This window comes from Hyperolius riggenbachi, chromosome 11 (genome assembly GCF_040937935.1).
Source record: "Hyperolius riggenbachi isolate aHypRig1 chromosome 11, aHypRig1.pri, whole genome shotgun sequence".
NCBI lineage: Eukaryota > Metazoa > Chordata > Amphibia > Anura > Hyperoliidae > Hyperolius > Hyperolius riggenbachi.
The window spans coordinates 2,720,742-2,734,576 of NC_090656.1; the positions used below are offsets into that span (position 1 = coordinate 2,720,742).

The window sequence follows — 13,835 nt, forward strand, 5'->3', positions numbered from 1 at the left end:
AGCCGCGTGTGCTGCCCGATCGCCGCCGCTCTGCGGCGATCCGCCGCGAGGAGCGGCGAAAGAGGGTCCCCCCAGCCGCCTGAGCCCTGCGCAGCCGGAACAAATAGTTCCGGCCAGCGCTAAGGGCTGGATCGGAGGCGGCTGACGTCAGGACGTCGGCTGACGTCCATGAAGTCACTCCGCTCGTCGCCATGGCGACGAAGTAAGCAAAACACGGAAGGCTGCTCATTGCGGCCTTCCGTGTTACTTTTTGGCCGCCGGAGGCGATCAGAAGAACGCCTCCGGAGCGCCATCTAGTGGGCTTTCATGCAAAATGAAATAGTTTTTTTTTTATTTAAAAAAAACCCTCATGCAGCCGCCCTGGCGATCTTAATAGAACGCCAGGGTGGTTAAGGACCAGCGCTGTTTTAGCTGATCTGTGCTGGGTGGGCTGTGCAGCCCCCAGCACAGATCAAACACCAGGCAGAGCGACCAGATCGCCCCCCTTTTTTCCCCACTAGGGGGATGATGTGCTGGGGGGGGGTCTGATCGCTCCTGCCTGCCTGGGTGTTGCGGGGGGGCACCTCAAAGCCCCCCTCCGCGGCGAAATTCCCCCCTCCCTCTCTTCCCCGGAGATCCGAGGCTGCACAGGAACGGATCTGTCCTGTGCAGCCTCTAACAGGCTCCTGCCTGTCATGTGACAGCGAACCCCGGCCGCTGATTGGCCGGGAATCGCTGATCTGGTACAACGCTGCTACTGTTAGCAGCGTTGTACAAATGTAAACAAAGCGGATTATTTCCGCTTGTGTTTACATTTAGCCTGCGAGCCGCGATCGGCGGCCTGCAGGCTATTCACGGAGCCCCCCGCCGTGAATTGACAGGAAGCAGCCGCTCGCGCGAGCAGCTGCTTCCTGATTAAGTAGCCTGCAGCTGGCGACGCAGAACTGCGTCGCTGGTCCTGCAGCTGCCACTTTGCCGACGCGCGTTATGAGTGTGCGGTCGGCAAGTGGTTAAGAGGCAGAGGATCAGGACTGCCAGGCAACTGGTATTGTTTTGTATTGTAGGAAATAAATATGGCAGCCTCCATATCCCTGTCGCCTCGGGTTCCCTTTAAGGTTAGCTGATAGATTGTATCATCCTGATTCACAACTTCCTCCTGGAAACTTGTTTGTGAAGTTTTATAGTTTGAGGTCAGTGGAGGGGAAACAATTTGAGATTTATCTTCTCTTTGTTAGAAAAAGAGACATTCCTGGAACAGATTTGAATTTTAAAAATGTTTTGGTCTTCTGTTGCGTTTTGAAGACTGTAACTTGTCATCTGTTTGTCATTATTTTCTAGTTTGACATTAAAGGACGTAGCTTGGCTGCAGTAATGTCCATCGCTCCTCGTTCTTTTTGTCTTCCTGTGTTTTGTGTCTTCAGTATGTCACATGATGTGTCCAGACTCTGCAGTAAAGCAGCAACAGGTACTGTAGACTGGGCCGGCGCTACCATACAGTCAACCTGGGCAATGGAGCCAGCCCCTTCTCACACTGCTGGGCCCCTCCAGGTCTCCCCACACTTTATCTTGGCCCTCGAGGTCCCTGCAGTGTAGCAGCTCACTCACCTCTTCCGGCTGACATGAGCTCCTCCATACATTCGTGGCACTTCCATTTTCATCCTCACGGGGGCGCCTCTCCTGTGTGACCTGGCGGATACTATACATAATAACATGCTACAGGTGGCGGTGGAGAGGCAGCCCTGTGAGGCTGAAGCCTGGAGCGCACGGAGCCACATATGAAGGAGCGCAGGCCGGCCGGAGCAGGTGAGCCGCTACACTGTGAGCTTTCCTCTAATGCCAGATCTCATTTTCATCCTCACGGGGGCGCCTCTCCTGTGTGACCTGGCGGATACCATACATAATAACATGCTACAGGTGGCGGTGGAGAGGCAGCTCTGTGATGGCTGAAGCCTGGAGCGCACGGAGCCACATATGAAGGAGCGCAGGCCGGCCGGAGCAGGTGAGCCGTTACACTGCAGGCTTTCCTCTAATGCCAGATCTCATTTTCATTCCATTTTTATCAATTTATCACTTGTCAACAGGACTGCTCCTGTCATTGTTTAAGTGAGATTGTGGGGATATTACAGCAGGTCTCTGTCTTAAGACTGGTTATTAGAAAATATATATGGCAGCGTCCATATCCCTCCTACTAACAGGGTTACTTTAAAGGGAACCTGAAATACCTTAAAAAAAGTTTCCCTTACCTGGGGCTCTCCCAGAGTTTGCAGCTGGCTTGTGCCCGCCCTGTCACTCAAAGATCCTCTGCTCCCCCGCCACGGCTCAGTTTTGCAAGTTGACGGCCACGGCACCTGCGTGGCACTGGCCCATAGTGCATCCTCATTTCACCCTCGCAGGCACAGTGGCCCTCAACTGAGAATATGAAACTGTGTCACGACGCTGGAACAGAGGATTGGTTTGTCCTGGCGCAGACACAGGATGGCTGCAGGGGACTGGTAGAAAGACCGAAGGATCGGTTTGTCCCGGCGCGGGGGGTACAGGTGCAGGGGGCTGCTCGGAGGACCAGGTAAGTGAAGCTTTTTTTTTTTTTAAGGTACATCAGGTTCCCTTTAAAGGGGACCTAAACTGAGGATATGGATTTTTCCTTTTAAAATAATACCAGTTGCCCGACTCTCCTGCTGATCCTGTGTCTCTAATACTTTTAGCCACAGCCCCTGAACAAGCATGCAGATCAGGTGCTCTGACTGAAGCCAGACTGGATTAGCTGCATGCTTGTTTCAGGTGTGTGATTCAGACACTACTGCAGCCAAAGAGATCAGCAGGACTGCCAGGCAACTGGTATTGTTTAAAAGGAAACATCCATATCCCTTTAAGCCTGTGGTCCTCAAGTGGTCTCTCTCAGTTTAGGTTCCCTTAAAAGAACAGAAATGTGGGTCATCGCAATCTGATCTGAGCCACACCAGTCTGCTGAAGTGTGTCATGGGCCAAACAACGGGGCAAGTGGTAGACTAACCAGGTAAAGGTTTAACTCATACAATGCATTTCGTGGACTATTGCCCATTTCATTAGTAATGCTTAATTGAGCACTTCTATACATAGCAATACTCCTGATTGACCTGTAGGGGTGGGCAGCAGTCCCCAGAACACTTTGCCACTGATAAAGTAACTAACTTCTGTTGAGGTTAGTACTACCACTTACCTTCTTCTTTGTCCTTTTACTTTTGGTGCCTCCCGTCTAGAAGTGTGCAGATAGCTGGCAAGCACCCATGGCCAGCCCACCATGTAGGAAATGTGGCCCTCCTTGCCATGTTATGTGGCCCTGCAGAGCTTCAAATGTGCATCATTGTAAGCAGCAAGAGCGACCACACTGCCCTCCCATCCAGAGGAGCGCCCGGGTAGGAGTGCAGCAACAACCCATGGGACCCCGCAGTGCAATTAGCACAGGGCCCCCTTGTTCGATCAAAAGCTCAGTGAAGCTGCCCCCCTACTATCAGCACAAAAAATCCATTATGATTGGTTAGTGCTGCTTTTGTGCCCATCTGTGCAGCTAAAATGTAAGATATGTGCTGCTTTCGTTTTGAATATAATACCACTTATTTCCAAAACAACAACATCACCCAGCCCCCGTACAACAACATACAGGCATGAAACTGGTGTGTGTGTTTGGGGGTGGGGTTAGTGCTGTGCATGTGCTCATTTGTGCCTCAAAAATAATCTTTCTATCTTTTACAGCTTTTGAAATATTCACGTTTTTATAAAGGTCAAAAGTTCACTCAGTCTTTGCAATGTTAGGGGGGGGGGGGCTGAGTGAACTTTTGACCTTTATAAAAACGTGAATATCTCAAAAACTATAAAAGATAGAAAGATTATTTTTGAGGCACAAATGAGCACAGGCACAGCAGTACCCGCCCATACAAGTCACTAACCAACCATGATGGAATTTTTTTATTTGTGCTGATTGTAGGGGGGCCAGCTTTACACAACCATGATTAAACCCCCTACGTGGCTAGTAGAACACCCTTTCCCATCTCACACGCTCCCCACATTGCAGAGTAGCACAGCGGAGTAGTGTAATATTACTTGCTCCAGCAGTGTGTAGTGTCTCTTCTGTTTTTCCCAGCAGACGCACGCTCTGTGCTTCCATACCCTCATCTTTCGATCACGTGACCTGCATTCAGAGCCAGAGGTATGGAGCATGGGATGCCAAGAAGATCACAGGAGACCTGAAGCAACACTGGGGCAGGTAAATATTACACTGATGCACTCTGCAGAATGGGGAGGAGCCCCTTCCAACCCGGTCACTATAGTTACACTGATTGGTTTGAGACAGTAAATTTAAGGTTTGGCCCCCAAATGAAACTAGGTTTTAGATTTTGGCCCGTTACATTACGTTTGACACCCCTGGTGCGCTGTTGGTAGCCTTGAGGTTGGGTGCTGGAGCGGTGAAATGTTGGGGAGGGGGCAGTTTGATGTAGTTTGTGTGGGGGAACGCAGAGGCAATCATCTCTTATGTCGGGGAGGCAGACATTTTATGTTACAGTGTTTTTTAGCACATTGAGGCCCTGTTCACAGTGCTCAGTTGCATTGCAGAATAATTCTGCATGCCAACTCACTGCCCATACAATTCTATGGGCCTGTTCACAGTAACATGTTGTAACGGATCACGTTATTCTAACTCGCTGCATGCAGGCTTTGTATTAAAGTCTTATGTCCAGTCTCCATTACAGTTCACATTTTAATGCATGCATTATGCAACTGACCACTGTGAACATAGCCTTAAAGGAAAACAGACGATATACAATAATAGTTTTATACATACCTGGGGCTTCCTCCAGCCATCTGTGCACGGACCGCTCCCACGCTGCCTTCTGTATCGCCGGTACCGGGTCCCGTAACTTTGGCCAGTCACGGTCAGTCTGACGTAAGAGAAGTGTGCTCTCTACGTATCTCTCTGGCAGCCGCAGGAGAGATACCCCGACTTGCGCAGACTGGCCGAAGTTACGGAACCCGGTACCGGCGATACAGAAGGCTGAGGACGGCGGCGTGGGAGCGATCCGTGCACATATGGCTGGAGGAAGCCCCAGGTATGTATAAAACTTTCAGCTTTCATCAGCTCTGTACACTTTAATCTTTCACCTTGAGCTTCCATTGAAGTTCAGTAAAGGTTCGTACACACATCCAACAAAAGCTCACGCCCAACCCGACGACATGGCGATTGCACGACTTGTATTTTCTGCGCACCAATCAACTGAAAGACCAACTCATTGGCATACTACCCGCGTAAGCGGAACAATGGACTGCACGATATGGCTGCATTCAAAACAAGCACAAGTCGTTCAAACGACTTGTACACACGTGGCCAACTGCACAGTGTCAGCCCAACAGTCTTTGAGATGATCTGCCAGTTGCATCAGGCAAACCGCCTGTTAACAGTTGAACATCTAGTCGTTTGTCAATTGTACACATGACCAACTATCCTCCAACAGACCAAGTTTGGACAATAACTGGGTGGAAAAGTTAGGAGTTTATGAGCTTTTAGGATATCTTACCCTGTGGGTGAATTACAATACCTTTCTAGACACTTTATTTACTATCCTAATGTGAGCTGTCCCTTGTGTGTGAGCAGGTGTGAATCTGAGAGAGCCTAAGCGCTTTGAGTCCTATTGGAGAAAAGCGCTATAGAAATGATATTGTATTGTATTGTATTATAGCACTACGGACTCACAGTATATCTGAAGCGTCCACCCGAGCTTGTAATCAGTTCCTATAGAGTAGAAGCTTTCAAAGTTGCTTGATCAATGTTGTACAACTGGCAATTCCCCTTCATTCTAAATAAACCCCCTGAACCCATAAAACCGTCATATGGGGCACCCCTCCTGAGCTATATTAGCTCCTGCTCCCGGCCATAAGGGCTGGTAACAAGCGAGAAGTGATTGGCGGTCCCCTTTTGTTCTATTTACTAGTACTCTGTCAGTATTGTGGTCATGCCTTATGGCAAGAAAACTCACCCATCCCTCCCACAAAGCACTATGCCTAATACTGAGCACCCCTTGGGAACATCTGGAAGGTATTGGACCAATAATGGAAGGTAATCAGATGAAGAATCCTCGACCACCGAATACACTTTCCCTCTGAATCTTTTATGGCCTCTATTTATAAAGCATTCTCGCATGCGGTAATGCTGAAAACAGCTGACTTTACCGAGCACTGAGCAAAGTGTCCAATCATAAAAGCTGTTACCGCATGAAAAGCTGACATTCCCGAGCAGTGCAGGAAATTACAGCCTTATGCGGTGATTATCACAACACGTCACTACATGTCAATTCATAAAGATTAGAGCAGGCGGAATGGGGAACGGAGAATACCGGCTGTTTAGATAACGTGATAAGCCAGCGATAACAGGCAAGCTAATGGAGACAGACCTCCCAGGCAGCTGCAGTGAGAACAGAACAAAAAAGGCTTCCCGGAATACCCAGGCTGTTTTTTAACCCCTTGGGTACCGGTTTTCAGATACATTTTACATCAGGAAGCCTGGCATGTGTAACATTTCTTGAAGTTCTTCTAAGCTGTGGCAATTAAATAGATTGTTTAGAAAGACTAATGCTACGTACACACATGCGACAACGATCGTTCGTTGTTAACGACGAACGATCTTTTAATTGACGAAAGAACGACCGGAGTAAAGTTAGTTCTAAAAAGTGTGTAACGATCACATCGTTAGAACGAACGTTACACCACGTAAAAGCACTTAATGCGCCTGCGCATAAAATTGTAAAGTTCCCTGGAGAAAAAGTGAAATGCGCATGTCCAGCCTGGTACAAACGATCGTTTCCAACGATGTACTACTTTTGCAAACGATCGTCGTTGGTTAAAATCCGCCGAGCCAGAACTTTCTTTTGTAGCGATTTGGCTCGTTCGTCGTTAGACTTAATAGTCGGTGGTTCGTATTTTGTAACGATCGTCGTTGGTAAAGATCGGGGAACGATCGTTACAAACGACTATAGTCGCATGTGTGTACGCACCTTTATAGACAGATTCAGGGCAAGGAGAGGCAGTATAGCACAACATGTACATCTAAAGGGAAGTTGGGGCTTCCTCCTTTATAGTAACTGTCTCTGCCCAGAGAAAATGTATCAACTCAGCAGCACCGCCAGTTTAGTGCAGGAATTCCCCGACCTATTATCACCAGTTTAAACATTTATATGAATTAGCACACAAAAGTCTAAAACACCGATGCAGTGTTTTCCCTCCAAGATTTTTTTTACCACAAAAATTTAATGAATAGAGCCCATTGTTGGGAATACACCACAATTTTTTTTCGGCAGATAGATGGCTTGATAGATCATTTCCGACACGTCTGATCTGATTTTGTTTCTCTGCTTATTTTCTTATAGAGGTGAATAGAAATCAATTGGAAAAACAATCATAAAATTGATCCGCCAGTAAACCTGCCGAAAAAAACTCCTGTATTCCCCGCATACGTTTCTTTCTTTGTGGTAATTAGAGTCTTTGAGAGCGTTACCTTCTTCTTGCCGACATCTTGATAGCAGGTTCTTCTGGCTTGGATGAAGAACGGTGGTCTCTGGGACCTGACTGAAGACTGCCCGATGCTTGAAGTGCCATGCATGGGGTCATATGTCCCTATTCTTTGAATCTTGCAGTAAGCATGTTTAGGTGTATTGTATATCTGTGTGTATGTTTATATGTACAATATGTGTATATGTATATACGTATGTGTGTGTGTGTATGCATGTGTCCGTGCGCAGTGGTGAAAGCTCACCTGCCCACCAGCATGAATCCCTCCTCCAGGGGTCCAGAGTCACCACAAGCACCTGTGTCACGGGGTACTGGCACTTGTAATGACACCAGACATTGTTGGAGGCCAGGATTCGAGTGTGAGGGGGTCGGGGGACACTGGCCGGAGGTCTATTGGTCATCAAGAAATTAAAGCGGAACTGAAGAGAAAAAAAGTTTCACTTACCTGCTGCTTCTGCCAGCCCCCTGCAGCCATCCTGCGCCGGCGCTGTCACTGAGCGATCCTCTGGTCCCACGCCCCGGGTCACTGTCACTTACCTGCTGCTTCTGCCAGCCGTCCTGCGCCCGCGCCGTCACTGAGCGTTCCTCCAATCCACCGCCCTGGCTCACTTCACTCAGTGGAATCCGACTTCAAAGACGAAGTCCACTGCACCTGTGCATCCCTGGCCACTCGTACGCATTGCCGTGGCCAGGAGCGCCCTGCGCAGGCACAATACGGGAAAATCTCTACCCCGCCTGCGCAGTATGCCCCCAGCGACAGGAGTGTGAACGAGGACGCTCGCAGTCAGGGCTGCCCAGGTGCAGTGGACACCCACTGCATGAAGTGAAAGGGAACTGCGGCGGGGGAACGGAGGAGAACTTCGTGGGCACAGGTCGGCTGCAGAAGCCCCAGGTAAGTAAAACGTTTGTTTTTTTGGGTGATTCTTCAGTTCTGATTTAAACACGGTTACCGCCGCACATCCACTCGAGCCACAGGGCCGAGATTTTCCTGATCAATCCCCCTCTGGTGAAAAATGGTCAAAAGATCGATCGGACAGTCATGTTGTGGCTCCGATTCTAACATAAAATTATGATATGGTCGATCAGACCGACAGGAGTTGAGCAATGTATGGGCACCCATAAAACTCATGTAAGTTTAACAAATGAAGTGTCCGGAAATGTTGAGCACAATGCAGCAATCGGTGTACAGGGTGCTGCAACCTTATAAAATATTAGTGGCTTGTAAAAACAACCCCCAAAAAACAGAAGAGCAGAAATGCTGGTGAGACCGGCTGCCTGAAATGCCGCAGCCGTTACCGGTCTCACCTCCACAAGTTCCTAAATTCCAACAGAACCTCACAAGAAATCAAGAAAAAAAAACAGTTTTATACATTCACCGAAGTTTGGCAAAACATTAACCAGCATGTCCAGATGTTCGCATTAGTCTCTCTGAACAGGGAAGATGTCCGATGATATCTGGCCACCGGTGGGAACAACGTTTTCATAGCCCAGAACTCTTCACAACGCTGGATCCATGGAGTTCATGATTACTGTCAGTCCATGAGGTCAAACCAAGCACTAAAAGACCCAGGTGCATTCCAGTAACTTCTGGGCCTGCTCCTTCCCTATACAGTTCTGTGCCGCAGTAAGGAACAACCTGGAAAAAAGAGAACCAGTCAATGAGGCAAGCGCTGGAGATCCGGGCACAGCCAGCGCCCCCATAGGCTGTAATAGGAATTACGGATATAGCAGCTCGGGGACTGATTTGGGCGCCGTCAAAAGACGAGCACAAATTAGTCTAAAAACACTGTAATTTGGCTGCCAGCAATAACTGGAAGCCAAATTACATCTTTCCCCCACTATCCATGGCGGCCTGGAGGGGGAATAGTAATTAACGCCACCGGAACTTGTGCAGGAGCCGGGTAATGGTACGTACACAGTGGGGGCTATGGTCGTTTGAAACAGCAGCTTAATGATCGGTCTGCCGACAATCGGGTAAAGAACTTTACCAAACAATCATTAAGTACAACGACGAACGAACGATATCGGCACGATGAGAAAATCCAACAGGACGGATCGTATCGTATCGTTACAAAACTATAGTGTGTACAGTTATCTGCAGAGAACAATCGTTACAAGGGCCAGTGCGCCTGCGTTGGATTCTGCCCAGCTTCAGTACTTCCTGTGTAGTGCAGCCCATAACGATTGTTAAATTACAAATTTCAAATAAACTTTGTTTTCAAGTTCACTATCATATATTTGTATCTATTGTAACCCCATGTTTGTGTGTGTGTTGTTTTTTTTTATACATATATATATATATATATATATATATATATATGTGTAACATTTCCCTCTTATCGTTCTTTTCTGCGACGATTGTTAATATGTGTATGATGATTGCTGCATCCCATCGTTGCATTCCAATATTGTTCATCTGGTAACTATTGTTCCTTGTAAACAATCGTTATCACAAGTGTGTACGTACCATAAGTCTTTAACGGCTTTACTCTGCACCCAAATCTCCTGGCGGCAGTTTCATCGGTATGCCACTGAGGCACCCCCTGTAATGCTAAGTACACACTTTCAATTATAATTGGCCAATCACTGACCAATCTTACCAGCTCCATGTAATATAAGGGTGAACAGATTCCAGATTTTGAATACTATGAGCATATTGTGTAGGTAAGCCCTCATACTACACAGAGATGGTAAAATTGGTCAGTGATTGGACAATCAAAATTGAAGGTGTGTACACACATCCGTCATTGGCCAATGAATGGACAATCGTACCACCTCCATGTAGCATGAGGACTCAGATTTTGAATTCTATGAACAGATTGTGCAGGTAAGCTCTCATATTACATGGAAGTGGAAAAACTTGCCAATCAAAATTGGATGTGTGTTCACACACTTAGGCCTGGAACCCACTACCAAGCGCTATCGCAATCGCTAGCGTTTTGTATGAGCGTTTTAGGGAGCGATTTTAGAAAGTGTAATCAATTTGCCAGCGGTTGTGTAGCGATTAGCGGTTTAAAGTCTGATTGGTCCTTTCAATTAATTTTATTACAGTGTGTGGTACCTTCAAAACGCTAGCAAAATCGCTCCGTGCAAGTTTTGATGAGCGATTACGCCAGTGATTGTATACTTTACATTGCAGAAACGCTAACAAAATGCTGCATGTCCTGCTTTTGCAATTTTGCTAATCGCAATCGCTTCTGTGGAATCTGCACCATCCATTTACATTAGCAGAGCGTTTAGGGAAATCGCAAGTGATTTTTCACGCTCCCTAAACGCTCGAAAAAAAATCCTTCTAGTGGGTTCCAGCCCTTCAAGCCTGGTACACACTTTCAATTATGATTGGCCAATCACTGACCAATGTTACCACCTCCATGTAGTATGAGCGACCAATCATAATTGAGAGTTTGTACCAGGCTTAAGTCCCACCTGCATCAATAATAAAAGAAAAGCAGGACCTCACATCGCTCCCGGAATCAGCAAACACTACTGAACGTTCCACGTCAAGCAGACAGAAAATAAAGCCTGGTACACACTTTCAATTATGATTGGCCAATCACTGACCGATTTTACCCCCTCCATGAGTTATGAGGGCTTGTTCACACCAGATAACTGCTCACTGCTCCCCAATAACTGCTTACTGCTCCCTGGTAACTGCTCGCTGCTGCCAGATAACTGCTCGCTGCTGCCAGATAACTGCTCGCTGCTGCCTGGAAACTGCTCACTGCTGCCTGGAAACTGCTCACTGCTGCCTGGAAACTGCTCACTGCTGCCTGGAAACTGCTCACTGCTGCCTGGAAACTGCTCAACGCTGCCTGGAAACTGCTCAACGCTGCCTGGAAACTGCTCAACGCTGCCTGGGAACTGCTCACTGCAGCCTGGGAACTGCTCACTGCAGCCTGGTAACTGCTTGCTGCTGCATGATAACTGCTTACTTCTGCCAGTTAACTGCTCACTGCTGCCTGGAAACTGCTCACTGCTGCCTGGAAACTGCTCACTGCTGCCTGGAAACTGCTCACTGCTGCCTGGAAACTGCTCACTGCTGCCTGGAAACTGCTCACTGCTGCCTGGAAACTGCTCACTGCTGCCTGGAAACTGCTCACTGCTGCCTGGAAACTGCTCACTGCTGCCTGGAAACTGCTCACTGCTGCCTGGAAACTGCTCACTGCTGCCTGGAAACTGCTCACTGCTGCCTGGAAACTGCTCACTGCTGCCTGGAAACTGCTCACTGCTGCCTGGAAACTGCTCACTGCTGCCTGGAAACTGCTCACTGCTGCCTGGAAACTGCTCACTGCTGCCTGGAAACTGCTCACTGCTGCCTGGAAACTGCTCACTGCAGCCTGGGAACTGCTCACTGCAGCCTGGGAACTGCTCACTGCAGCCTGGGAACTGCTCAACGCTGCCTGGGAACTGCTCAACGCTGCCTGGGAACTGCTCAACGCTGCCTGGGAACTGCTCAACGCTGCCTGGGAACTGCTCAACGCTGCCTGGGAACTGCTCAACGCTGCCTGGGAACTGCTCAACGCTGCCTGGAAACTGCTCAACGCTGCCTGGAAACTGCTCACTGCAGCCTGGGAACTGCTCACTGCAGCCTGGGAACTGCTTGCTGCTGCATGATAACTGCTTACTTCTGCCAGTTAACTGCTCACTGCTGCCTGGGAACTGCTCGCTGCTGCCAGATAACTGCTCGCTGCTGCCTGGTAACTGCTCGCTGCTGCCCGGTAACTGCTCCCCAATAACTGCTCGCTGCTGCCAGATAACTGCTCGCTGCTGCCAGATAACTGCTCACTGCTGCCAGATAACTGCTCGCTGCTGCCAGTTAACTGCTCGCTGCTGCCAGTTAACTGCTCACTGCTGCCAGTTAACTGCTCACTGCTGCCAGTTAACTGCTCAACGCTGCCTGGGAACTGCTCAACGCTGCCTGGGAACTGCTCAACGCTGCCTGGGAACTGCTCAACGCTGCCTGGAAACTGCTCAACTCTGCCTGGAAACTGCTCAACGCTGCCTGGAAACTGCTCACTGCAGCCTGGTAACTGCTCACTGCTGCCTGGTAACTGCTCACTGCTGCCTGGTAACTGCTCACTGCTGCCTGGTAACTGCTCACTGCTGCCTGGGAACTGCTCACTGCTGCCTGGGAACTGCTCACTGCTGCCTGTCACTGCTGCCTGGGAACTGCTCACTGCTGCCTGGGAACTGCTCACTGCTGCCTGGGAACTGCTCACTGCTGCCTGGGAACTGCTCACTGCTGCCTGCTCACTGCTGCCTGGGAACTGCTCAACGCTGCCTGGGAACTGCTCAACGCTGCCTGGGAACTGCTCAACGCTGCCTGGAAACTGCTCAACGCTGCCTGGAAACTGCTCAACGCTGCCTGGAAACTGCTCAACGCTGCCTGGGAACTGCTCACTGCTGCCTGGGAACTGCTCACTGCTCACTGCTGCCTGGGAACTGCTCAACGCTGCCTGGGAACTGCTCAACGCTGCCTGGGAACTGTTTAACGCTGCCTGGGAACTGCTCACTGCATCCTGGTAACTGCTCACTGCAGCCTGGTAACTGCTCACTACCGCCTAGAAACTGCTTGCTGCTGCCTGGAAACTGCTCACTGCTCCCCCAATGACTGCTCACTACTCCCCAATAACTGCTCACTGCTGCCTGATAACTGATCACTGTAGCCTGGTAACTGCTTGTTGCTGCATGATAACTGCTTACTTCTGCCTGGTAACTGCTTGCTGAGCACACAGCTCAACAGTTTGTGGAAAGGAGGCCTAACTGCTTACTACTCCCTGGTAACTGCTCACTGCTGCCTGGTAACTGCTTACTACTCCCTGGAAACTGCTCACTGCTGCCTGGTAACTGCTCCCCAATAACTGCTCACTACTCCCCGATAACTGCTCACTGCTGCCCGATAACTGCTCACTGTTGCCCGTTAACTGCTCACTGTTGCCAGTTAACTGCTCACTGCTGCCTAGCAACTGCTCACTGCTGCCTGGCAACTGCTCACTGCTGCCTGGCAACTGCTCACTGCTGCCTGGCAACTGCTCACTGCTGCCTGGCAACTGCTCACTGCTGCCTGATAACTGCTCGCTGCTGCCTGATAACTGCTCGCTGCTGCCTGATAACTGCTCGCTGCTGCTTGGCAACTGCTCGCTGCAGCCTGGTAACTGCTCCCTGCAGCCTGGTAACTGCTCCCTGCAGCCTGGTAACTGCTCCCTGCAGCCTGGTAACTGCTCCCTGCAGCCTGGTAACTGCTTGTTGAGCACACAATTCAACTGTCCATGGAAAAGAGGCCTTAGGCCTCTTTTCCACTGACTGTTGACCTGGGTGCTCAG

At 49.3% G+C, this 13,835-nt stretch overlaps 1 protein-coding gene across 2 annotated transcripts in view; it reads right to left on the minus strand.

Annotated features, from left to right (window-relative positions):
- Window positions 1–8,877: 8,877 nt before the first annotated feature.
- The window catches only part of LOC137539063 (CCR4-NOT transcription complex subunit 1-like), a 138,217-nt gene continuing 133,259 nt past the window's right edge, over window positions 8,878–13,835 (minus strand). For both annotated transcript variants that reach the window (XM_068261537.1, XM_068261538.1), the window contains one exon: window positions 8,878–9,148. In XM_068261537.1, the coding sequence (XP_068117638.1) occupies window positions 9,070–9,148 (79 nt within the window). In that variant the 3' untranslated portion in view covers window positions 8,878–9,069. The remainder of the gene's footprint in view (window positions 9,149–13,835) is intronic.